Genomic DNA, 27,301 nt, shown 5'->3' with positions numbered 1-27,301 from the left:
TGCTCTTTGCTTTATAGCAAGTCAATGTATTTAATGTTTTTTATATTCATTTCTTCCATGATAGTATGATAGTATGATAAATGCTAAAAAACCATAAATATGTAAAAAAAAAAAAATAATTAAAAATAGTTGTAAAATGTAATCATGTAAAGTGAAACTTGTATTGTATTATTGTATATTATTTAATCGCTATTATTTCGTTTATTTTAATTTTATCGCTTTTTGACACTGGCCATTAAGCGATGTATATAAATCCTGACCAAATTGTTAAACAACATACTTAATGTCAAAGGACAGATGTATAAAATAAATGGGGAATAAAAAAAAAAAAAAAAAAATGTCTTCCATTATTTCTAATGAAAGAATTTTTTCGGTTCTATTTGATGTTGGTTCAAGTTGTAGCACTGTTGGTAGTGGGCTATCTGTTGGGATTTCTTTGGAGCCAAAAGTTCTCTTCTCGATTTTTATTGTTAAATTATGGTGTCGTATTAAGGTTAGTTGTTTCATTGTTTGTTTTTACTGGGCAATCAAATTGACTTAAGTATAATAGTCCTGCCGACATTTCTTGTATTATTGGAAAATATTGATTATTGATCTCGATACAGTTTGGTATACGACTTTCTAGCAAATTGGCAATACACGTTGAGTTGCTTATATCTATCATATCATCTAATGAACATATTGATAAGCTATTACAATATAATTCTTACAACTATTCTGAATTCCGAAAATTTTTGTATTACTTTGTATTATGGTTTTATATTCTATTTTCTTAACTAGATTGCCTTTCTTAACGGCTCTTATTTCTAACTTATTACATGCTTGTATTTGCACAGTTGGAAAACTTATAATATAGATTAACAATTTACTATCTGTAGCGATTTTAATTTTGGCAAACTCTAATGCCTCGTCTATATTTATGTATGGAATATTTTCGTTTTTTAAAATAATGTTCACTTCGTCATTTGATAAAATATAAGAGTTTATTATATTTCCGTTTGCCCAATATATGGCGAATACGATATTTATTACTTCTTCTTTTAATATTTCCAATTGATTTTTTACTTTAAAAATAACATCATTTTCAATTTCTTTATCAGGTTTCATTACTTTCAATATTTCATTCGTTACATTGGTAATTTCATTTATTTTTTCGATTGTTTTCTTATTTATAACTATCTGGTTATTATTATTTTCAAGTAAGTTATTTATTTTATTTTCCACTATTTCGTGGACGTGATGGTCAGGGTTTCCTGCAATCCATTTCCATGCGCTTCCAATAAAATCTAATGATCTTTTCTTAACTTTGTTTCTAATTTCTAATCTTTTTAAATGATCTTTTATTTGAGTAATTAGTAGAATAAGGATGGGATAGAATGGGTGTCCTGGATTAATATGGGTTTTGACGGTCCGTTCGATGTCATTGGCCAGATTAATGTATGTTTCTATATCGATTGTGTGAATTATTTTGAATGTGCCATTTTGTTTTCTTGCTTCTCCGGTATTTACAACTATTAGCTGTGAGTTGGTGTAGTCTAGTATTTGTACGTCAGCTAGTATAGGGTTTTTCAGTAAGAGCGCTTCAACTTTTGAACTTTTTTGAATAAAACACAAACGGTTTGACTTTTTTAACTAATTTTTTTTTATTATCGAGTTTGAACATATACATTTAAGTATGAAATTCGATTTCTTTTGCATGACCACCGCGTGCACGTTTTACGAAGTCCAATCGTTGAACCCAATTTTCGACCACTCTTTTGCATAAATCGGCCGAAATTCCAGCAATTTCGCGTTCAATATTGGCTCTGAGCTCACAAATCGTCGCCGGCTTGTTACTGTAGACCAATGACTTCACATAACCCCAAAACGGGACGGCTTGTTAAATGGACCGTAAAATGGCCGTAATGCTCTTAAAGTAGCAGCAACAGAACGATTATTTTCACAAAAAATTTGCACGATTTGCAATCGTTGCTCAAGTGTGTAGCGTTCCATGATGAAATGGATACTAATGAAGTTTACAAATGCCAAGCGAAAAAAAAAAATTTGCGTCGTTCGCCCTCCCTATCGGAAAAAAGTTGAAGCGCACCTATTGAATAACCCTATACGACTGGTATGAGGAAACTGTAAAGAATAAGTCGGTGTTAACGTTTGATCGAGTTTATTATTATTATTATTTTAATTTCTAATAAGGCTTTTGTGAACTAATCTATTTTTATGCGTCAGTACAGTACTATGTCTATCTTCTTTCACTATTTCTTCAGTATAGGGTATACACGACCTGGGTTTACCTCTGCCAGTGACATAGATCAATTTGTATTCTTTATTGTTCAAACCGCAAACCTGATCTTTTACGACCCATGGTTCTTGGATGAGCACTATTTCCTCTTCTCTTTCTGCGAGACGGAGGATGAGTGCGGCCGAGGCCGCCTTAGTGTGGTGAAGATTGATTTGTACAACCCTCACCATCGCTTGTATGCGTTATTGAAGGGCAGCCAACCACGGTTTGGTCGGCGTTCTCTTCATCGGATGTAGGAGGGAGAGACTCCTCATCCTCCATAGCGGAGAGATCAGAGTACTCCCCCATATCCTCTAAGGTAACCCTTTCAAAGAGTTCACCAACCATGCCGGAGTTGGATGCCACCTCATCGTTGTCTGTGACAACTTCGTTCGCCTCTGCAGATGTGGTCGTATTTTCTGTGGAGGCGTTCTTATTAGCTACATCCTGTTTGTAGACATGGAGAGTTAGTGATTGGAAGCCATAGTTTATCTTCCATTTGCTTTTGGCGAGTGGGTCTAGTGATTCCTCGTTTAGGATTATCACTGCTAGTCTTCTCTTGCCGTCCACTTCGCCAATCTTTGCTACCTTCCAGTCGCTGGTAGGTACCTCAGGGTTGCCTAGTTTAATCAGTTCCAGTACTTCCTCTGTGTCAGTATGGAAGTCTGGTATCCAGGCTCTCGATCTTGGCCGGTTGGGAATGTCTTCTCGAGGGACGACATCAAGGCGAGCCCCCGGCCAAGGTTCCCCTATGCGATCAATCGCCAGGGTGTAAAGGTCCACGGATCGCTGATCAGCGCACCTTATTAGTTTGACGCGGGATTGAAACCATCCCGCATCCGAGCAGCTGGGTGGAGGTCCTGGATTCTCTTTCAGGATGTCCCTGTACACCTTCCAAACACTCCTGTTTATCAGGTCCCAGTTTTCTTTCTTTCGCTATATCCGCGAAGGACTTCTTTGCCGTAACATTTATGGTCTGAGTGGCGAGCATCTTAGTTCTTTTGGCTACAGCCGATGCCCCTTCACTCGATCGTTTGCGTTTGCCTTGCGCAGAGTCTATTTTGGCCTTCTCCCGGTGTTCGGTGATGAAAGCTTCAGCCCACGCCTTGGAGTCTGACTGTTCCTCAGTCAGGTCCTCTAGTCTGATGTCCTTCAGTTTCTCCAGGATTCTGAAGGTGATAGTACCATTCTGAGGCACTTATTTGCTTCCGGGGGTGGGTACTACCCGGGGCAGTGATAGTGTCAGAAGGGCAGGCACCAAGAGCCATTGGCTGAGCCATGTTGTCCGGTGCTGCCGACGTTGCTGTGGGTGTTTCTCCTCCCGGAGCTCCCGTGTCATCTGGAGTGACAGGGACAGCAAGATCCGCTTGTCTTTTGACAGGGCAGATTTTGCTTCCCAAGAGTTGTGTTGCGAGGGGGGGTCTACTACTGGCACCAGACGTGGATGGAGTGTTGTCCCCAACTTGTCTTATGACAGGGTTGGGGTTGTTGGTATGGAGGCCAGCATGAGACCTCGCTGCCGTGGAGGCAGTCCCTGAAGGGACGGAGCAGGAACTAGGCCCTGGCTTAGCCAAAGGCTTCACTCCTCTTGTGTGAGTGGTCTTTTTTGTGGAAAGACCTGACCTTCCCGAGGGATTAGGTTTTTGTTTTGTTGTGCCTTGGTTTTCCGAGGCTAGGTGTTTTTTGTTCATTTTACATATTTCATAATCGTCCGCGCTGCTCGACGTGGCAAGCGTGGTGGACTAAGTTTTTTAGGGGGGAAAGGGGAAACATCGACCATGGCAGTCCCCTCTACCATGGCAAGGTCATTCTACCTCCTGAGGTGACCCAGTTTCAGGAGGGCGCCGTTAGAATACAGCCGGATACCCCTGGCTGCAAACCATCCATTGGGCACGGTGACGCGTAACACCCTGGATTAGGGGGGGCAGGGGAAGGAAATGATAGGATACCAGGCTAAGGAGTGACAATGGGATCGTCGCTACGGTAATCTCCGCATGGTGATTGAAGGGCCACCGCCACCGTTTAACGGATGGGTGGCTAGCCAATACCCATAGGGAGCTTCCCTCTTAGTTCGTGGTGGCTTACCCGCCATGAATATGGGAGTTAAACCAACACTTAAGCCTCATCCCCGCGGCAAGGAGACCAACATGATGAGGTAATATTCACTTAATCTAAAGTATATTTAAGTTTACGAAAATAATCGCTTATGTGGTAATTTTTGTCGTTTATTGCCTAACGGTGAAAGTTCTTGTCGCTCTCTTTGATCCCCAAAGTACAGTATGAGTTCCTCTTAGACTGCTTCTGACGTTGCATTACTCCTTAGCTATCATATCACAACTTTTAGCCTTTTCGTCAAATCAAATAAACTAAGAGGTTGGGGTATTCTCTAAGCAGTTCCAAAATGGTATCCACTTACCGCATGAAAGATGATAAGTCATATCCACCATTTCCGGAAAAGGCTCTAATTTTGGATGTCGCCTTCATCAGTTCTGCGGCCGTTATTGATGGAGGGGCAGAGGTAGTTATTTCGCCTTCAGTTTTTGAATAAAGAGAATCGCTATGTTTGTGCACCTTCATTTCTTTTGGCATAAATATTCGTGCATTATTTTTTTTTAACGCGGTTTCTACAAAATCGTGTTTTTCGAGCTAGGATAGTCCTTTATAAAATAAGCTGTTTATTATACGAATTTAATTTTAATTGACATTGATTTTAATAATACTCGTTTTTTCTAATTTGTAAAAATGTTCAAAGATATTCTGGGGAGTTATCTTGAGCTGTTATTGCTGACAGTCTTTGGACTTAGCAAAACTTTCCCCCGACTGCTCCTGTCTTATATACTAATTTTGTTAACGAAGAAAGTATTACACTTATGATTTAAATTCAAGCAAAGCTATAGAGCAACAGCAACATTTATATGTATTTCACTTTCACAATTTGGTTGTCTGAATTTCAAACTTTCAATGGTATGTAAACTAGCTTGCAAAGCAACATCAATGGAGCAGAAGAGTGAAGTCACAGGTATATCGAAGTCACATTTCGTGGATTCGCCTTGGGTTCAAGCATAATTTCGGTGATTGAAACACAGTTATTCCTGAAGGAGGATACAGACGACAAACATCTTCGCTTTCGTTTGCCAGAGGTAGAGAGCGGCTCATATGTGATTTTGTGTAGATAGCGTGAAGACTTAGAAATAAAAAGGGGAAAAGAGCAAAAACAAGAAGCTAAACGCAGAAAAGTCTGGGTAAATTATTGGCTAATAGACGGATAAGAAAGGTACAATGTAATACTATTAAATCTTCTGGAATGCCGGATAATAGAAATTATAAATATCAAGTTGGTAACGCCTGCAGTTGTTAAAAACAAATACAGTGCACTCGCGATAACTCGAACTAATTAAAACAGGCGCTGTTCGATTTATCGAATTTGTTCGACTTATCAATTGAATGTGCTATGTTAAAAAAACAGTCATCGATATCGATTTTTCGATCGATTGTTGAAAATGGAAGCCAGTAGAAAATTTCTGTAGTATAGTTTCGTTATACGAATTACATTTTGGTCCATTGGCTGGATCAATGGTGTCACATTCGGCGCCATAAACATGGTTAAAATTAAACCATCCTCGGACTTTAATTCGATTTCGTTGGGATGTGATGGGGCATTATCAATTAGAAGAAGAGCCTTCTCAGGTAGTCCCCCATCTTTCAAATATTTTCTTACCTAAATATTAAAGTCATTTAACTTGGTTAAAAAAATTGTTTTAATGAATCTGGATTTTACCTGCGGCACGAACGAGTTATGAAACCAGTCTTTGAAAATCGCCGAAGTCATCCAGGCTGATTTGGAATTTTCGTACTCCACCGGACAGTTAAAATTTTTGAAAATACGAGGATTTCTTGCTTTGTCAATAACGAGAAGTTTAAGCTTATGGTTGCCGGTAGCGTTAGTGCAAGCCATAAATTGCCTTATCTTTCTTTTTTATAAGACTTATGGTGGACTTGGCTACCCCATATTCCTTCGCTAGAGAAGTAACACTACGTCCACGTTTAATTTTGTTAAGGACTTCAGCCCTCTCTTTTAATGTTAAACACTTCAACCTTTTACGATCCATTACTCACGTGCACTGATATACTACAAATGACAAATTTAAAGCAATTTGGTCAATGCAAGATGTTGTTCCCAGAAAACTAACGGGATATTAACGTCGACATATTCATATGGACAATAAACTAGTATACATATAATTTATATACATATACTATTACATATGTATGTATGTACAAAATGTACATGTTTGAAAAGAATGTGTGTACAAATAAATTTGTTTTTTTGTTCGAGTTATAGCGCTTTAATATTGTTCGAGTTACAAAGAAGTCAATAGGGAAAAAAATGTGTTCGAGTTAGCACGTCGTTCGACTTAGCGGCTATTCGAGTTACCGCGAGTGCACTGTACTTTCATGCGAGACGCGATTACGCCAAACGAGAGGTTATCTGCTACGTAGAAATTCTTTGCCTCAGGACAAAGCTACGAGAACTTCAAATTTTTGACAAATATTTCTGCACTAAAGCCATTTACATAATTCTATCCCACACTCTGCTTTATCCGATTTTTTTATATATTTTATTTGGTATTTGCCCTAATTCTAGCTCGCTTTTTTCTTTTCAACTAACTTCACTATTAATTTCTGGCTCAAGCTAATTTTTTCCGCCGATTACACACTTCAAGCATCAACACAAAATGAGATAGTTGTTTTTGCTTTCAATGCAATATTCGCGCACCAAACCACAAACGATGAACATGTGCGAGAGCCGCTCGCTGAAAATCAATTTTTTTTTTGATAATTAGCCAACATGTCCACTTGAGGGTGTTCGTCGTCTGGAGCCTTCTTAACAAAGAGTGGACAGAAAAAGATTGCGGAATAAAAATAAAACCTTAAAAATAAACTTAAACAAAACACAGAAACTGCAAAACATATTTCCTGCAGCAAATATCTGTTTTGAAGATTTTAGTACAAAAAAAACTAAAGTATTTTATTTATTAAACAAAAGAATTGTTTTGCATTACAAAGAAAAGTTCATTGAGTCATAGTACTAATTAATAAACTTACAAAGAACAAATCCTTTGCCAAATGCTATGTTTAGCCAAATTTTACAAATAACAAAATTATTTTTTAGACGCTCTTCACCGAGTGCCGACTAAATCTGCGAATATAGCGCCCCAGCGGAACATTACAAGGCAGTCCATTGAACCGCCACCGTCTGTTGTTTGTACATTTTTTGCTATTCCCTTGCACATTGTATTTGTTTGTTTGGCTGGCGATACGAATGCATTTGTGTACGTGCGTGGTTAAAGTGGGACCAACGGCGACGACGTGGTGTGGTGAGTCAGTCGAAGCTGGTGTACTCGTACTCATAATAAAAAGTTGTAGTCAGCTACTTACGTGCACACGTATATAATATGTACATATATACATGCCGACGAACATTTTTGTGAAAACAACCGCAAACGAACTGCTGCTGTGTGCGTCGGTATCAGTATTTCTTTTTCACTAAAGCTGACGTCTACTTCGACGTCGGCGCCAGCGCTTGTTTGTACACTCTGGGTTGCTGTTGTTGGGTTATTGTTATTGTTCTCGAGTAAACAACATGCAACAATAACAATTTCACAATAGCACCTCATTATTACGAACGAAATACATGCATACACACATGTGCATGTGTACATGCATGTCTACGCATAAATATACATATTTATATAAATATATTGACGTGGCTGCGTATGTATCCAGTACTGCATATGCGTATCTGTGCCTACTTATGGACTACCCCACCGCCCACCACCGTTCTCGTTTCCAATTCATATGCTACGTTTTAACTGTTTTTGTTGATTTTTTTTATTATTATTCCTGCTGCTTTAATTATCACAACACAACAACACCGGTCACATCTACTCGTCCGCATTCGTCCTTCGCTCGTCGTTCTTCCTTCAGCAAAGTAATCAGTCAACGGCCACAGTGTACGGCGGTCGTCTAGTTGGTTGGTCGTTGTTTGTGCTCGGTCGCTGCTCTCTTGAGCAAATACTCGTGTCGAATGTTATGTTTTTACTTTATTGTTGTTTTATTTAACATTCCCGAACACACACGCACATCCTCAAGTATATGTACGTTTAGTTTCATTCATTTCTGTCAACAACGCACCTTCATCCCTTGTACTTGGTCTCGGCCACCACAGACGAGTGTGCTGCGACTGAGAGCGTCGACGTTGGCGGTAACCCAGCTACGCTGTTATTACCCTCCATGCGAACAGTCCACTTCATCGTTCAGCTCAGTTGTTGTTTATTTGTGTATTGTCTTCCGTCTCGCACGTTGACTTGCGTTGAGCTGCGCTGCTCTATGCCGAACTAAAACGAATTGAGCGCAGAAAAACTCAGCAGTTGAGAAATTTCATTTTAATGTGGAGCGCTTTAGTCGTTTATCGATTTCGCAAGGTTTGGTAGTGTTTTATAACAGTTTACCGACAAATAAACGGCAGGAAAATTTCGAAAAAATATCAAAAAGAAAAACTCAAGAAAATTATTGACTTATTTGTGTATAGCCAACAAGCAAATAGTCCGGTGGTTAATCGGAGTGTGGGTGCGTTAAAGACGTTTCTGCCGCCAATATTGGCTAATTCATCAGAACGTAAGTTGGCAAGCGAGTTGCGATTCACTGAAATTATGTGAACAACAATAAAATCATCGCGATGCGCGCGAAAAAGCCACAATCCAATTTTTTGTTACATTTTCCTCCTTTTTTCATTTAACCGAGAACGTAATAAAGTGCTGGCGCTAATGAGCGAAGTGAAATGCCGCAGATTTAAGATATTGGTGGGAATTTTCAACAAATTCATATACATATGTACATACATATGTAGACAACAACAAATGTGTGTTAATACATAGTATCTTAAACTAATTTACAAATCCACTCAGTGCAACAGGATTATAAATAATAATTAAATGAACAGTAGTAAGAAGTTAGTGTGAGAACAAATGTGCAAACCCGATCAAATATTAGTTCGCAAGCTGTGGCAATTGCATGTTTTGCATTCATTTGAGTCACTTTCAAGACCATCACTTGTTTTTCTTTCCTTCTGAAAAGATCGCCACTCTTAAATGGCGGGAGAAAATGTCGCTGGTTGGCCGATATGATCGCTGCATTTAAATTTAAGAAGTTTATTATGCTTCTTATTTTTCATCGTACAGAAAATAAATGCAAATATACTCGTATGAGTATACTTTCATATCATTTGTGTTCGCAAGACGAGGAATGCGTACATTACGCATTTACTTGCATGAAACCCTCGATTGTTTTACTTCACAGCCACGTAAAATATGTTTATATACAGAGGCTAATCGAATCGTGAAACCACTTAATACGAAGACCATGAGTCGCACAGTCCTACCTATTTCTTGACTGTCTTCAAATTGATGGAAAATAAATCAAGGCACATTCATTAAAGGTGGTAGCAGTAGACCAAACACAATATTTTGTACGTTTGATTGTCAAACCAAAGTATTGGCAAAGTAGAAAACGAAGAATGAATTTGCCTTGTTTCACTCTGGGCTGACAGCCACATAGACCCGACGAAAGAAAAAAGACAAATCAGCTGATTTACCGATACCACCTTTAATAGATTCGCCTTGAAAATAAATACAAATCCAGGCAGTTGAAGTTCGGGTTAAGGAAGGAACGTCGCCACCTATACGATTCGAAAAAATGGTTTCTGATATTACAAATGTTGGCGAAAGTGGATGAAGAGCATGTAAATTGCCACAAAAAACTGAATCAACATGTAAAACGTGAACTGATACCGTCTCAACATGGGCTAATTCGCCGTCGATCTAAAAGCTGTATGATGCTGATACGTCCATATACGAGTATACATAAATATGTATTTATCTATTTTTTTAATATCAACATTTATTTGCTCTACAATTTGAATCCACATATTTTTCAAGTGTACGTTTTAAGTCAGAACAATTACGTGGAAAGTTGCTAAGTACAAAATAACCCACGAAAACGTACAAATGCGCAGCTAACTAGAAACCAAACAAAACAAATGCAAACACACAGAGTGGCAAATAACATTATTAGCTATACTAACAGTGAATAAAAATGGCATACACACTCCTGTACATATGTATGGAACGGAATGTTTTAGTGGAAACAAAGAAATAAATAAAAGAAACTCAAAGATACCCGTATCTATACATTCACACTCATAAATGTTTTCGTTTTCGTAGAACTGCGAATGTGTCACCATTTGCAATATTATTTTCTTCAGAAGTGATGTGACGATCCCCTACAGTTGAGCTATATAATTTGCTAGTTTAATTGGCGCGGGGATTATTTTACGCCACGTTCCTAGTGTACCTGTCATGCTATTACCTACTGTAACGCCTCTTCAATCCAAACTTACAAAGAGACCACCGAATAAAAAAGCACACACGAGAATCAAATTTTTTAAATATGAATAAATTACTTCTTTAAACAGAAATGTTTTGAAAAAAATGTATTAATCTAAACACTTAGTATGAAAAGTTTCGATTCTTTCCTTGCAAGAAGTCAACACAAAAAATATTTTCTGCGTCACTTACTACATTTAAGCATGTATGTTCATGCACATAAAAATATGTGGTTCAGTACAACTTTTTTTTTTGTCATAAATAAATATGGCATTATTCATCTAAAACGATCTCGAGGCATTTCCCATATTAAAATTCTATTTTCAATGTTTGCGTTACAGACGAATTGATAAACCTGCGGGCATTTACTAGTGGTGAGGTACAAAAGAATTAAGTGATAACGAAAGTAAAGTATGTTTGCATTTTTTAGAATGTGATAAATACGTGTTGCTTTAACTCTTGTGTATACATACATATGTATACATATAATAATTTTACAAAATGAGACAAAGGAAAACAAAGGCCATATGATGGCAAATAAAATTTGCTGGTGCATTTCCGAGAACATTCCCTGAGTTCCAATTAAGTCCAGCCGACAGTTGCTGAAAGGTTAAACAATTGAGTGAATTTAAATCTAATACATTTACAAAAGACGAACAAAGATCCAAATCCGCATCCTGATCATACGACAGCACCTTACACCCACGCTGATGCAGCAACCGCAATCGTCCGCATTGTTGACGCCAAACAATTTTAACTTGGCTGCGCATCAGCACATGGTAATCGGCGGAAAAATCATGGAATGGACCAATGACGATGCACTGGAACTAATCGAGCAATATCGAATCCATACAGAGTTGTGGAATCGTGCTGATCCCAAGTACAAAGACAAGTTATGCCGTTTTCGAGCGTGGTCGGAAATAGCGGAACGTTTTGGCTGTAGCAAGGCAGAGGTGGAACGAAAGATGAACGTCTTACTCACACAATATCGGCGCGAGAAGCACAAAATGCTTGTCAAACTATATCAGGGCATCCAGCCGAACCCGTCCAAGTGGTACGCGTTCAAGCGGTTTGATTTTATGGAAGCGGGTGGTGGCGGTGGTGGATCATCAAGTAGATCGGGCACAAACGGCCACACAACGGTGGGCACAGTCGCTGCTGCGGCTGCAGTAACTCTAAACGGTCTTAACACGTACGATACCACAACAACTGCGGCGCAACAGACGACAAGTGCAGCTATGGCAGCGGCAGCGGTAGCAGCCGCGCCGAGCACTTCCCACCATCGGCGAATGAAGAAAGAGATGAAGTATTTCGGTGCGGTGAGTATCTTCCAGTGACACATTGCATTGCATACGAGAATACATCACATATGTACATACATATACATATGTGTGAGGGAATAGGGGAGTGGGATGTGGCTACTATTGCCGTAAACAAGCCACGTATGCTCATACATATGTATGTAAGTGAATGCTTTTACTGGCGTCACATTTGCAAATGAGAATCAAAACAAAATGTTTCAGTGCAAATTTTTCTGAGAATTCTCGTTTATACTCGTACATATGAGTGTGTGCGTATCGCGCCTCACCACTATGAAGCATTTATTGTTCCTGCCATTGTAATTGGGGATTTCATTGCATTCATCCTGGTCGGATTGATTTTGTTGCTATCAAAAACGCCTATTAATGACAATGCCTAGTAAAATACTCTGTGTATATTTTTTGAGATCAAAACATGTTTTTAGTGCTTTGATATATTTTTTAAGTTAAGAGGTGTGGAATATGTTATTAAAAGTACGATTTGAAATAAATGTTTTACATATAGGATCATTTGGTATATTTTGCGTTTTCAATAGAGTATTCTTGGTATTTAAAATTTTATAGTAGAAACATTTGATATTCTAAAAAAATGTTTTGTTCACTTTCTTCGTGCCTTCCTAGGGTGGGTGGAACATTGACATCTTAAGTCAAATGTCAACCACCAAAATAGGAAAACACGATAAGTGGAACAGATCCCTCAAAAATCCCCTATCCAAATAACTGTAGACCATTTTTAGTATTGTTTGCCTAATGAAATCGTTTATGGCTCTATTTCAAAATATCCGTATCTTCGTCTATATCTTTGATTGTAAATATTTATTTTCATAGGGCCAAGATTTGCTCGTATCACTTTTTAAATTTTAGAAAAAATAAATTTTCACTACGTTCATAAATGGGTTTTTCAAAAAAAATTGTTTTTCTAGACTTAATTTAATTCCTGTAGGAACACAGGAAACGATTACTCAAGTTGTCAAATCGTTCTACGTATAATGTTACATGATAAATAGATATTTACATACATATAAGCAGTAAAATATTATATTTTGTATTTTTATTTTGAACGCCTATACGAAATTTTATATATGTATGGAGATACGTACATAGGTGGCACAATATTAATCATCCAATTTTATTTTTGAATACCCTACATAAAAAAATATTTTAAGTGACGGAATCCTTTGTTTCGACCTTTACACACTCCATTGCTTGTCTGTTTTTATACTGCAACTGTCTAGTTCTTCTTCTTCTTGATTGGCGCGATAACCGCTTAAGCGATTTTGCCCGAGTTTAACAAAGCGCGACAGTCGTTTCCCTCTCGTTCTAACCGGTGTATGTTGGTCACACCAAGTCAAGCCAAGTCCTTCTCCACCTGATTTTCCCAGCGCCTTCCTCTGCTGCCACCAGTTGGTACCGCATCGAATACTTTCAGAGCCGCAGGGTTTTTATTCGCTGCACTATGTCTATGTGGTCGTAAAGCTCATACAGCTCATTGTTCCATCGCCTGCGAATTCAAATGAGGAATTTCATTTCATTTCATGCAACTTTCATCAAACAAACAAATGTGTTCGACAATTTGCAATTAAAATTGATTTCATAAAAAACATATGTGGAGATTAATGCTAAGGGAGAAATATTCGGTCATCTCAGAAAATTGCGTTGCAAAAGCTGTCACTTAAATCGATGGAGGCCATAGCTCGGATCATATGGCTAAGTCTGTATGGAATACAATTCACTAGCGTCAAACATTCATCCTTAGTAAAACGCAGCCAATGTCGAGAGAAGCAATTCTTCAAATCTGCTAATCCCTGAGGCCTATCCTCAGCAATACGTACTTTTAATGTAGCCCATGCGTTCCGGGCTCATTTTCAGAGTTGGACCACAATTGAGCCTCTGACAGCACCACACTGTATCTCTTTTCAAGTATAACTTCTGATGGCATGGAGAGGATCGCTGGATCCAAGTCCATGCCTTCTCTGTTGTCCAATGCCGGAAAGGGGTCGTACCAATTCCCATTGTGTTTCAGCCTGCAGCCTTGGATGAAAAGTAGAGTACACTTATACGACAGTTTCTTGGTACATCAACGTCATGCATAAATCATATCATGCGAATATTTTAATCTGATCTTGGATGCATCTGTCCAAAGTATGGTATGCTAAAAACTTAATTTTTTTATTATTTGCTGCTCATAAAATGCATGCCTGGTTTTTAGATTTTTCGAATTCATACAGAAAATCGTGCGGTTGGCTCTACCCTGCTTTTGTCCCGATCATCTTCTTACTGCAGAGGTTAAAGGTATGATTTCTCTCATTAATGAGCTGATATCAAATTTTCGGATTAGATTTAAACAGATCATCGTGGGGAAATTCTAATATGCGTTTTTGCGACGGCCCGAGATGTTTTCGAAAGAGTTTTTCGAGTCATTCCTAATTCTTCTTTTTGCATAGCCCACTAAATTAACGAAAAACAGCTACTTAAAATCAAAAATTTGCCAATTTATAAATCTGTCGTACGGATCGGCGTACGAAATCAAAAAAATAATAATAATATTTAACAGTTTTTGGCATTGTATACAACATATGTACACATACGGTTTGTGAAAACTAGTGGGTTAAAACTGATCCAACAATCTATAAAGTTTGTTGTTGCAGCAGCATGAACAATCCCCATACATATATTGCGATAAAATTAAAAATCACAAATTTTTATCAATACCCACAATTTGTAAATAATTAAATATTAAGGGATAAATCATCAACAACTCACGCACCTGGTGTTACCATCTGAGATGGCGGTAACTAAATTATCTGGTAACAACTGGGTGCAGAAGTTGGCTTAGCTTTATACATAATAAAATTTCGGAAGGAGTAAATCAGAGAATTAGGGTTCTCGTTGATGATTTCAATTATTTTTCAACACCTTGAAATACATAATTTTTACCGCCATCACGTGAGGATGAATTCAGCGTTATCTATTTACATTTATACATGAGCATGCATGCGATACAAATCTATGTCTTTTGTATACTTCGTGATGGTTATTTTGCTGTTGGAGTTAATGTTTTTTGCACTGCTTCCCGCCCTCCACTGCTACTGATGGTAGTGTCGCCATCGCTGCCACTGTTATCCATTTATATTGGATTGTCACTGTCACTGCTGCTGTTATTATTATTTCCACAGAGTTATTTTTTATTGTAATTTCAGTTGTTACAACTTTTGTTGTCTTATTATTGCTATTATTATTTTTGTTAGGCTTTGTTTTTGTTTCTGTTGCCACTCAGTAACTGTTGTTTTTCTTGTGACTCAGTGAACAGCATCGGTAGCGACAGTAGAGTCAAAAACAAAAACACCACAAAAGGGGAAAAACAATACAAACAAGTAAAGCAATGTGTTTTCTCTTCTTCATTATATGGCAAAATTTCTGTATTGACGGTGGGTGTAGGTTTTCTTCGCTATCGATAATTTTCAGGATTTTGCTTCTTTATACTATGGGCAGGGGGTCTCACAGATCACAGTGATCTCATGTCAAAGAAGGCAGAAAATGCTATGTGCGTTAATTTTGATATTTTTTGGTTCCCTACAATAAAAAAAAATTATTCCTGCATTAAATCCTTGGCTGTGCTTTCCTTTTCTACCACGATATATTTGCTTATAATGTGTAAGTGCGTGGACCGAATTTAAAAATTAATACACGCAATTGTAGTCACTATATCAGCCTTTTGATTTATATTACTTTTTATAAATTAAAATTAAGAATTAATAGCAATATTTAACGTTAAAAATGCATCTTTTTTGCATAAGCTTGAAAAAATGCCCTATTACAGACGCTTATTTCACTTAAATAATTACAAACACAGAAAAGTAACCAAATCACTTATAAAGATTCTTTATTACATTAAGATTCGATTTAAAGCTATTTTTACTAAATAATAGTCCATATTCTATTAAAATTCTATTATTACAAATGTTCTTCTAACCGTTTGTAATACCGTGCAGAATAAATTTGAGGAGCGAACTGTCAAACGAACGATGAGAGAGAGAAGAACAAAGCGAAATAAGAAAAACCCAGTCAACCAAAAGGGAACAATTCTTTCATTATTATTTTTATTATTTATAGGGGCGCTTTTTTGATTTCAAATATACATATATATTACAAAAACAAATATTTTTGCAAATACTGAAAATTTGGACTAAAAATCGCGCGATTTTTAGTCCAAATTTTCGCCTGCGGCGCTTTTTTGATTTCAAATATACATGTATATTACAAAAACAAATATTTTTACAAAAAAAAACATTTTATAAATAGTGAAATAATGCAAAATTGAACATTTTTTGACCTAAATTTTCGCCATCGGCACTCATAACTTTTACGATAAAACAACGTTTTCATAAGTGCTATGAAATATAAAACCTAAGTTAAATGCTTGCTGGGTTGACGACTGCTGTATACTCTTCTCTTCAACTGTATTTCAATACAAACTGCAAATGCGGTCGGAAAAAACCTAATTTTAAAACATCTCCTGGGAGTTCTATAGGGACACTAGGAGGTTGGGACTTTCACAGTTATAATGGTGTAACCTTTCTCTTTCTAATGGGCGTGGTGGGTGGTGCCACGCCCCCTCCCTCTCCGCCCCCCATTCAAATATATCGTGGTAGTAAAGGAAAGTTTTGCCCATGTCGTGCAGAATAAATTTGAGGAGCGAACTGTCAAACGAACGATGAGAGAGAGAAGAACAAAGCGAAATAAGAAAAACCCAGTCAACCAAAAGGGAACAATTATTTTATTATTATTTATAGGGGCGCTGTTTTGATTTCAAATATACATATATATTATAAAAACAAATATTTTTACAAATACTGAAAATTTGGAACAAAAATCGCGCGATTTAATTTTCGCCTGCGCCGCTTTTTTGATTTCAAATATACTTGTATATTACAAAAACAAATATTTTTACAAAAAAAAAAAAAAATTATAAATAGTGAAATAATGCAAAATCGGACAATTTTTGACCTAAATTTTCGCCATCGGCACTCATAACTTTTACGATAAAACAACGTTTTCATAAGTGCTATGAAATATAAAACCTAAGTTAAATGCTTGCTGGGTTGACGACTGCTGTATACTCTTCTCTTCAACTGTATTTCATTACAAACTGCAAATGCGGTCAGAAAAAACCTAATTTTTAAACTTCTCCTGGGGGTTCTATAGGGACAGTAGGAGGTTGGGACTTTCACAGTTATAATGGTGTGACCTTACTCTTTCTAATGGGCGTGGTGGCTGGTGCCACGCCCCCTCCCTCTCCGCCCCCCATTCAAATATATCGTGGTAGTAAAGGAAAGTTTTGCCAAATCCTTTCCTTTAAGCATATTTATTGCCTTATAATCTCTGTCTACCAATTTTACTAGGAATCGCTGTCAATGTGTTCCCGCGAAGAGATGCGAGAAAGAAAATTAAAGGTAAATAAGATTAAATCAATGTGATTTCTTCATACACACATACACATAGTAGAAAAAGTCTGCGTTCACCTATGCAAATATTCTTTGCATTAGAAAAAGTTCAAAACAATAAATATTTCAGAATTTTTTTTAATGAGTTTTATCAAGTTCACTTAAACGTAACTATCACACATATTTCGCTACCAATAACAAAATCAAATTTAAAATGAGATCACATAAAATTAAAAAGGCCATTCAAACTAAACGGAAAAAGTTTGCGTTCACTTCAATAATACTAAAATAAAAGGCTTAAGATCATAGAAATGTTTTAAAATTAATAGCTAGTTGGATATACCCGGCTTTTTATGACTTCTAGGAGGCGTCTTTTCATTGATCCAACTAGGTTGGCTGTTATTTCTGGACTTATGGGTTCCCATTCCTCTTTAAGCGCGTTCTTAAGCATTTCCTTGCTAGTTATTGTACGCTCTCGTATTTTTTTTTTTCTAGAACGTCCCATAAGTGCTCAATGGGGTTAAGGTCAGGTGATTGTGGGGGTGTGCGAAGTTGTTTTGGAACATTATACAACAACCACAACCCAACAATCTCTGCTGTGCGTTTCGGGTCGTTGTCCTGTTGGAAAACAAATCTTTCACCGAGTCCCAGTTTGATTGCACTTTCTCTCAAATTCGTTTTTAAAATATCGAGATAATCATGTCTGTTCATTATCGACTCAAAAAACTGCATATTTCCAACGCCCGAACTAGCCATACACCCCCATATCATGGCACCTCCTCCCCCATGCTTTACCGTAGGTACCAGATTTTGCTTTCCAAGTGCCGTTCCGTGTTTCCTCCAAATAATTTTACGACTTTTTATCCCGAAAATGCAAAACTTGCCCTCATCTGAAAAAATCACACTATTCCAAAACTCAGGTGGCTTGTTTACGTATTCCTTGGCGAAAGCCATCCGCTTAAGTCGATTTACTCGCGATATGAAGGGTTTTTTTCGGGCCACTCTGCCGTGAAATCCGATTCTTTTTCGAATTTTTCTTACTGTATCTGGATGTACTTTCTTTTGGTATTTTACTTCTGTCTTTTGAAATTCGGCTTGCTGTTAGTCGTGGATTAGAATTCACAAGAATAGTTATGTTGCGTTCTTCTCTTTCCGTCAGTTTTTTGGACGCCCAGAACGAGGCTTAGACTCCAAACAATTCGTTTGCTTGAAGTTGTTTATCACTCTTTGGGCCGAGGAGTATTGCCTCCCAACAGTTTTCGCGATTTCCCGATAGCTCTTACTATTTTGCCACAAACTTACAATGATTTTCCTTTCACCAATATCTATTTCTTTTCGCCTTTGGTCCATAGTAACAAAAAATGTATTTCTAATATCAATTTTTCCCTCTTTAGATTTGTTCTTAACCGCGTCAACTACATGAATGATTTAAAATTTAATTTAACGTAATTGCCATGCAAATAATCGTCACTATTCGAAATGAACGCACACTTTTTCTGCTTAGCCTATTTAAGTAACTGTACTACAATCCCGTTATCTGAACACGACGCAGCTCAAACTCCAAAAAATTTTGTTCATAACCTCTATGAATAATTTTCTTTGAAATAAGTGAAAAGAAATAACTGAGAGTTTTAAGATAAACACGTTAAATTATTTTAATACTTTATAACAGTGGGTGAACGCAGACTTTTTCTACCATGTGTACATATGTATTTGTGCCTCAGGTTTTGAATACAAAAAGTTATCAATTAGTCCTTACGTAGTTATATGAATACTTTAATTTTTTTAAGTCGTATCAATCTACTAGCAAAACCAATAAATAAATTGAAAAACTTAAATTTATTCATTCCATAATATTTAACTTCCTTAGCTTTCAAAAGCTGTAAGTGTGAGCACTTATATATCCCGTTTGACTCAAAGCCTGAGTTACTTACAGATTATTAAATTGTACAACCACTACTATGTAAATTTATATAAGATTTTGCAATGCTAGGATGATCCGTTCCCACAAATTGGCAAATATCTCATCTTTAGAGTTTCCCTATGCTCAATGGCTTCAAATCTTAATTTATTTATCTACTGTAGAACTCGTATGTACGTGTGTGTATGCGAAGAAATTAGTTAAGTGTGTATGTGCAAATATGTATGTGCTTAGGATAAGTTTAAGTAAATATGCCTTAAGACTGATTTCTAACGTTAGCCTATAAGAAGCATTTGTAATGTAGCGAGTAAGTACCCCACGTTGGAAAGATGTACCGTTTTGTAACCAGTATACATATATGATTTACTCGATTTTGTGCATTAAGCAAATGGTCGCCTTTTTAACTCGACTGCCATCCGATACTATAAACCCAGTTTTTGTTATTTTTGCGCTATGTTTAGGATTATTAACCTGCATAAATACGTGTATTGGTCCTTATTCGAGTCCGGAAATGTACAGGTTAGGGGGATAGTATTATCTGGGGGTGCCACAGGTACACATTAATACCATTATTATTACTCATTGTCTCTACCGGAAGGTTTATGGCTACTAACGCCATTAAGCGAATGGTTTTTTGAGAAACTGCTGGGTATAACTCCTGCGGGCGACCATAGCTCTTTTCTTTCTTTCATTCCCATGGCAGCCGGTTCTACGTTACCGGAATGACTCGGGGTTTTCCCGACCAAGGGCTGCTGCCCCAGTAAACTAGACCTGTCTAGTGTACCGTATCGCACCCCCAATCTTTCGTCACAGGAGCAACTCATTGCAGCAAGTTTGCTCCAAATACTTCTCTTCCGGGCTGGCGTCGAACCCAACCCCGGACCAGAAGTATTTTACTGTTGCATTTGCCACAAACGGCTCCACCCGAACTCCACTTCGGTTAGGTGTAATCAGTGCAACGGGTGGTGCCATCTTAAGACCTGCTCAGGCCTTAAGACACACAGGGAGTGGTCCACAAGGTATGTGGCGACGTGTTGCTCCCGCTCACAGGCGGCCCCTGCCTCAAGGGCGACACTGCCCTCAGTGCCGGCACGTCTCACTGCCGCCACCAACAACACCTCAAAGGTAAGGAGCCCCCACGAGCAACACAACTCCCTCTCTGACCCACAACCCTCCTGCTCTTACCCCAGTGCGGGGACAAACCAGCAGCTCTTGGTCCCCCGCACGGTCTGCTCCGTGTGTCAGACCGTAGTTCCTCGGAACTTGACAACTGTCCAATGCAATTCTTGCAGTGGCTGGTGCCATTTTCGGAGGTGCTCCGACCTGCACACCACCCGTGAGTGGACACGCGACTTCGTTGCCCCCTACTGCTCTGCACCCGCAACCGCCCCCAGTGGCGCGGCCACGAGTCAACATCAGGCCACAACCAATTTTGCGGAACGCACAGGAGGACCAACGCAAAAAACATCACGCATCCCTCACCTCCCGTGTTACGACCATACTCCCGCGAAGCTTCATGCTATTGCAACTGAACTGCAACGGACGCACGAGCAACGAAATAGTCAACTTCATGAGCCGGTATGGTATCAAGATAGCTGCGGTCCAGGAGACAAAACTGCACGCTAACTCCCCCCTGATTACCAGGGACGGCTACAACGTGCATAGAAAGGGCCGCGAGCGAGACAACGGTGGTGGCCAAGCTTGCATAGTCCACCATTCAGTGCAGTATCGTCTCATCGATGAAGGCATCGACGGCAGGGACAGTCAAGGTATAGCTGTCCGGTCAGGCGATGCCGAGCTCGAAATATATAATATTTATATACCCCCTGTCACCTGCTGCCCGGCTGGATATCTCCCTGATATTGGTGCGTTCATCAGGGGAGAAAACCGATTGACTTTAACGCACATCACGATCTTTGGCATTCAAGCCTGCCAAATGATCGTAGGGGACAGCTATTGGCAGAGCAGATAGACGATTCGACATTTAGCACTGTAAACGACGACGCCCCCACTAGGGTAGTGGGCAATTGCAGCAGCTCGCCTGACATCACAATTGCTAGCGCAAGTCTGATAAATAGCATAACCTGGCGACCTATGCTATCGCTTGGTCTGACCACTTGCCCATTATCATCTCGTTAGAGAAACCCGCCGACTTTGTTTCCGCGGATCACCGGTCATATATCAACTTTAACAAAGCTGATTGGACCAGATTCACGGAATTTACTGAGGACATCTTCGCAGCCCTACCCATTCCCACCGATGTGCGCGCAGACAAACGCGCATTCCGCAAGGTGATCACAGCCGCCGCGGCTCGCTTCATACCCGCTGGACGAGTCCGGGACTTACTTCCCAATTTCCCAGCCGAAGCAGCTGTTCTGGCGAACGAGCGTGATCACCTACGCCGGGCCGATCCCGGAGATCCTCGAATAAAGGACCTCAATTCGGAGAGCCGGCAACTGGTGACCCAACTCAAGCGGACCAAATGGGTAGACCATCTGAAGTCCTGCAACTTCACCTCTGGTGTGAGCAAGCTCTGGTCCACCGTAAGGCCCCTGTCGAACCCGACGAAGCACAACGACAAGGTGGATATCACCTTCAACGGTCGTACTTCGTCAGATCCGAAGAGATGCGCGAGCTACTTTAGCCGGCTATTTATACTGCATCCTCCGGTCGACAGATCCAAACGTTGTGCCACCAAACGGTTGCACAAACTGTCATACAACAGTGCACCGCTTGCTTTCTCCAGCGACGAGGTTCAAGGGGCCATCAAACATATGAAACCATCTAAAGCCATTGGCCCTGACGGACTAAACATGCTGATGCTGAAAAAGCTGGGTCCATTGGGAGTAGAATTTCTCACCAAGGTCTTTAACCTGTCTATGGCCACTCTCATCATTCCTGATAAGTGGAAATTAGGGAGAGTGGTCCCACTACTGAAGCCAGGGAAACCCGCCAACCAAGGGGAGTCCTATCGTCCGATAACTCTCCTTTCCCCAGTAGTGAAGACGCTTGAAGCCCTTCTACTCCCACTCCTTACAGAACACCTGACTCCAGCCTCACAGCAGCATGGTTTCCGAAGAGTGCACAGCACCACCACGGCACTCACCGTCATAAACACCCAGGTAAACCGCGGACTAAACCAAAACTGCCCCTGCGAGAGGACTGTCCTAGTAGCGTTGGATCTACAAAAGGCTTTCGATACAGTCAGCCACGCCACGCTACAGGATGACATTTTACATTCGACACTCCAGCCAGAGCTGAAAAGGTAGACCGCGACCACCTGGTCGTCACTCGTCGGTGATATTTCGAGACCAAACATCAAAACAGAGAAAAATAAAGCAGGGAGTACCGCAGGGTGGTGTCCTTTCACCCTTGCTTTTTAATTTCTACATTTCGAAACTTCCCCAGCCACCAGAGGGAGTCTCACTGGTCTCATACGCCGACGGCTGCAAGATAATGGTGTCGGGCAATGACATTGATGGCCTATGCACCAAAGTGAACGACTACCTCGCCCGCCTTTTTTCGCTTTTTCACTGCGAGAAACCTAAAACTTTCTCCCACTAAATCCACGGCGACCCTTTTTACCACCTGGACAAAGGAGGTCAAGCTGCAACTTCAGGTACAGGTCGATGATTCCCCAATACCCACGGTAAACAACCCCAGAATATTGGGAATTACCTTTGACAGCTTGCTCTCCTTCTCCGCGCACACAACCGCTATTGCAACGAGAGTACAGAATCGCAACAAGGTCCTCAAGTCGCTCGCCGGCAGCACTTGGGGCAAAGACAAAGAAATGTTGCTGTCGACTTTCAAAGCAATAGGCCGACCGGTTCTTAACTATGCTGCGCCTGTCTGGTCGCCCGGAACCAGTGATACGCAGTGGACGAAGCTCCAGACCTGCCAGAATACTACAATTAGGACCGCGACAGGATGTCTCCTGATGTCCCCACTACAACACTTGCATGACGAGGCTCACATGCTTCCTGTAAAGGAGCATAACAAACTGCTCAGCAAGCAGTTTCTGCTAGGGTGTAACCGTAGGCCTCACCCATGCAGACACCTGCTTGAGCCTGAGCCACCTCCCAGGCACATCAGGAGGCACTTCCTAAACTACGTGGACGAGATCCAGGACAAAACAGACAGATCAGACAGTGTACAGACTGGCCATAAACGACATTTATCGGGAGACCCTTACCACCTTCTTAAGCTCCCGACCCCCGAATGCCGTTATCGGAGTCCAACCACCATCTATCGCAGACGAAGAGCTCCAGCTTCCCCGAGAGTCCCGCGTAACCTTGGCACAATTACGTTCTGGATACTGTAGCAGGTTAAACTCCTACTTATCCGGAATCGACCCCGACATACTAATCATTTGTCGGGCATGTGAAGGCATCCCGCATGACACTAACTATCTTTTCACATGCCCATCAAACCCACTTCTAACACCTCTCTCCCTCTGGACCCAACCCGTCGAAGCTAGTTTCCTGGGCCTACCGTTAGATGAGCTAGACGAAGACGACCGGTGATTACACTACACTGACAGGGCGAAGATACTGCTACAACAACAACAACCATCGCTCTTTCGCGAAATTTTTAGATTGCTTTGCTATTTTATTTTATGAAAGAGTCCGGATAAATTACTAAATAGAAGGGAACATTTCGCAATCCTCTAACACGTTTTTCTTCAAATAAAAATTTATTGCTTTTTCTACTAAAAAATTCTAAAAATTGATAACTGAAATATTCCACGAATTTTTAGCCGTAAGCAATTAAATACAATATTTTTACTCACTTTCCTCGTAGTAAATTTAAAATTTATTTAAACTTTGCAAAAAAATTTCCAATGTTAATACAAGTACATACCTACTTGCATAGCGATAGGATAAGAGGGGAATTCACAAATATGTGCATATGTATATTCATATATGCACATCCTAGACGCAACAAAATAAATGAATGTGATGAGACTCAAAACAATGGCGATACTTCATCGATTTTCTCGGATTACAGAGAAGGAACAAATTTTACTAAACGACAAGTATTAAAGGCGAAAACATTTTTGAAATGTAGTTTTTATTCAATTTAAAAAATAGCCATTTGTTTTGGCATCATTATAAAAAATCCGATGTATAAATCGACTTTTATGTATGGGGAGATTTTTTATTTTTACATACATACATACCTACGCATATAAAAATGTCCTTCTAGTTCGGGTTTCTCGTTTAACAGCGTTTTGATTTGGCAATTGTTGATAGTGTCCCTTTGACAGAAGTCAAATTTAGTAGAAAATCTTCAATTTGCTGAAACTCCCATTTATAGTATGCGATGATGCCCACAAATGGAACGACACATAATTTTTAGCCTGACATGGTTGTATAATTACAAATTAGAAAATGATACGAGGGCGGCTCAATAAGTCCGTGACTTTTTGTATTTCTGACCTCTTTACTGAAAAAGAAATACTGCTCCTGTCAACAGGTATCTGTCAGTTGACTCCTGTCAAAATTTGAACGTGCTGCGTCAGTTAGTCTGTGTTTTACAGCTACCTTTATCAAAATACACAAAACGATGTAAATCGATATATGTATATGCACAAAAACCTCCATTATCCAAAACAATAGTCACAAATCATAATCAGGAGATTCCGCGAAACAAAGATAAAATAATAAACAAATTCAACTAAATTTTAAACTTCTCCTCGGCTTTTTGTTTATATTGCATTCACTTTCAGAACACTGCCTGATTAAAGCTAGTACATCATCTGGTTCTTACATAGTGCTCTACACTCTTTTTTTATGTTGCTCTACAGAAATTTGTTGGTTCAGAAAATGTTGCCAATCGCATCGCTCCTTTGCAAGGTAGTGCCAGTTATTCATACCAGGAATAAACAGATCCCCTTGAACTTGAAACTTCCAATTGCGTTTACAGGCGACCTTGTTTTCCCTGTCCAATTATAGGCTATGTCCTTTCGATCATAAAAATTGTACATTTTTAATTCCATCTTTGTTTCCTTCCATCTCGAGCGTACCCTTTTTCTCAGTAGCTAAATGACATTCTCCCAGCTCTTCCTGCCAGGCCGGTAATATCCAACCACCTTTCTCGCAACGGTACCCAGAGATTGGGAGATGGCTTACCTCAAATTGTTTTTATACGAGCGATTAGCGTTTGTTTGTTTAAGGTTTCGTTCTTTGATCAAGCGACACACAAGAAGCTTTGCAGATGTTTCGATTCTGGTATTCATTCATATCGTGGCACGAGCAGTGTTCTTAAAACCATTATTTGATCCCATATTTCTTTTAATCTGTCGAGGCGGCTTTGTCAATTGGGTCACTAAGTGAAGTAAGCCGTAGTTGCTGGGGTTTCCTTCCTGTGACGAATCCTCCACCGTCTCAGGTACATACAATTACTCGTATATAGTAGAAATTACATGCTGCATATTTTTTGCTCACCGCAAGTATCCCGTGTATTGGATAGAGTAGCCTTCCCTAAATATCGCAAAGCCATCTGCAGGCAGCGTGCGAGGCTTCATTGGCCGTTTGAAAGTCATAAGGGTGGCAAAATTAACAACCGCTGATACAGTTTTTCAAAAGAATACATTCTTTGCATCCATAAACAAAAGCATTAATTGGCAACAGTTCTATTACCTCACCCTGGGGTCTCAAGGCACTTTAGGCCTATTTTTTTTTAACCATGTAAAAAAAATTACAAACTTAATGAAATATTTCTATCTTTATGCCAAAATTTGTATGCAAAATCCAGCAATTTTTATATATCTGACCCGCTTTTTATCATCAAGAATCCTTTTTTTCAGCTGGTGCAATTTTTTCTGTAGCGGAACATTTTTAAAACTCGACGCGTAACAAACCTATCTTGGGTCAGCGCCAAAGCAAAAATGATCTGTTGAGTTTAATAATAATAACTGACCTAGACTGCATTGCGGGCTGATGCAAATAATTGTTTATTAGGGTTTAGGCAGGGTCTGCTACCGTATCGAAATGACAGCACGGCTCAGTCCGCAGAAAGTAATGAATTTGAAATAACTTATCAATAAAAAATAGAAATCAATTACCTGTAATCTTCGTGTATACGTATGTGTATATGTATGTATTATGAGGAGTATTAACGCTAGAAGTTTCTAAGGTACTGCTCGCGGTTGCATAAATATACATATGTATGTATGTCCATCACAGGTTTGTGCGTATGACGATGCGTGTTTACGTTTCGACCAATGTTTTTCTTCCACTTTTGCTATTGTTTCTCCACATCGCGCTCGTAGAAGAACAAAAAAAATAAAAGCAAATATCTACAAATGTACGTGTGTGAGTGTATGACCGCGTAAGTACAGCTGGAAGTGCGCCACCCCCGCCACAAAAGCTGCAACAACAATAGCATCTAAAAAAACAATAATAATAACAGCGGTAAACAGCAGCTCATACAAATTTGCCACGGCGGGCAGATGACGAACGTCAAATGTACCCAACCAACATTTTGTAAAAGTGTGGAGCGAAAAAAATGCATACATATGTACGCACCTCGTTGTATAGGATGCAAAAGTGTGCCCAAGATCAAACCGTTACTCGGCTCTCAGTGAATTTAAAGGAATTAGCTGACACAATTAACATAACACAGGTTATGCGAGAGAGGTCGGCAAAAACGGAAATTGTGTTGTTGATATACAAAAAAATCTACGCAGTCGTTGCTCATTTTACTTCGTTGGCGCCTGAACGTATTGATTGGAAGAACTTAAGAATATGTGTGAAACGAGCGGGCAAAATTCTGCTGCCGAGTCCCCTATGACGTGACAGCCGACTATTACTATCACAATTTAGCTATGCCTTGAGGTAGCATCATGTTGTAAGCGAAAATTTCGGCAACATTGGTTAGCTGTTATTTGTTAT

General features: G+C 39.4%; 1 protein-coding gene across 5 annotated transcripts in view; it reads left to right on the top strand.

Annotated features, from left to right (window-relative positions):
* Positions 1-8,145: 8,145 nt before the first annotated feature.
* Positions 8,146-27,301, top strand: part of LOC128865437 (pneumococcal serine-rich repeat protein) — a 45,697-nt gene continuing 26,541 nt past the window's right edge. The window contains exons 1-3 of one of the 5 annotated variants that reach the window (XM_054105822.1): positions 8,146-8,953; positions 11,061-11,093; positions 11,150-12,038. In XM_054105822.1, the coding sequence (XP_053961797.1) occupies positions 11,430-12,038 (609 nt within the window). In that variant the 5' untranslated portion in view covers positions 8,146-8,953; positions 11,061-11,093; positions 11,150-11,429. The other 4 variants (XM_054105823.1, XM_054105820.1, XM_054105821.1 and 1 more) reach the window with 4 other exon arrangements.

This window comes from Anastrepha ludens, chromosome 5 (assembly GCF_028408465.1).
Source record: "Anastrepha ludens isolate Willacy chromosome 5, idAnaLude1.1, whole genome shotgun sequence".
NCBI lineage: Eukaryota > Metazoa > Arthropoda > Insecta > Diptera > Tephritidae > Anastrepha > Anastrepha ludens.
This window is presented reverse-complemented; position numbering and strand designations above follow the sequence as displayed.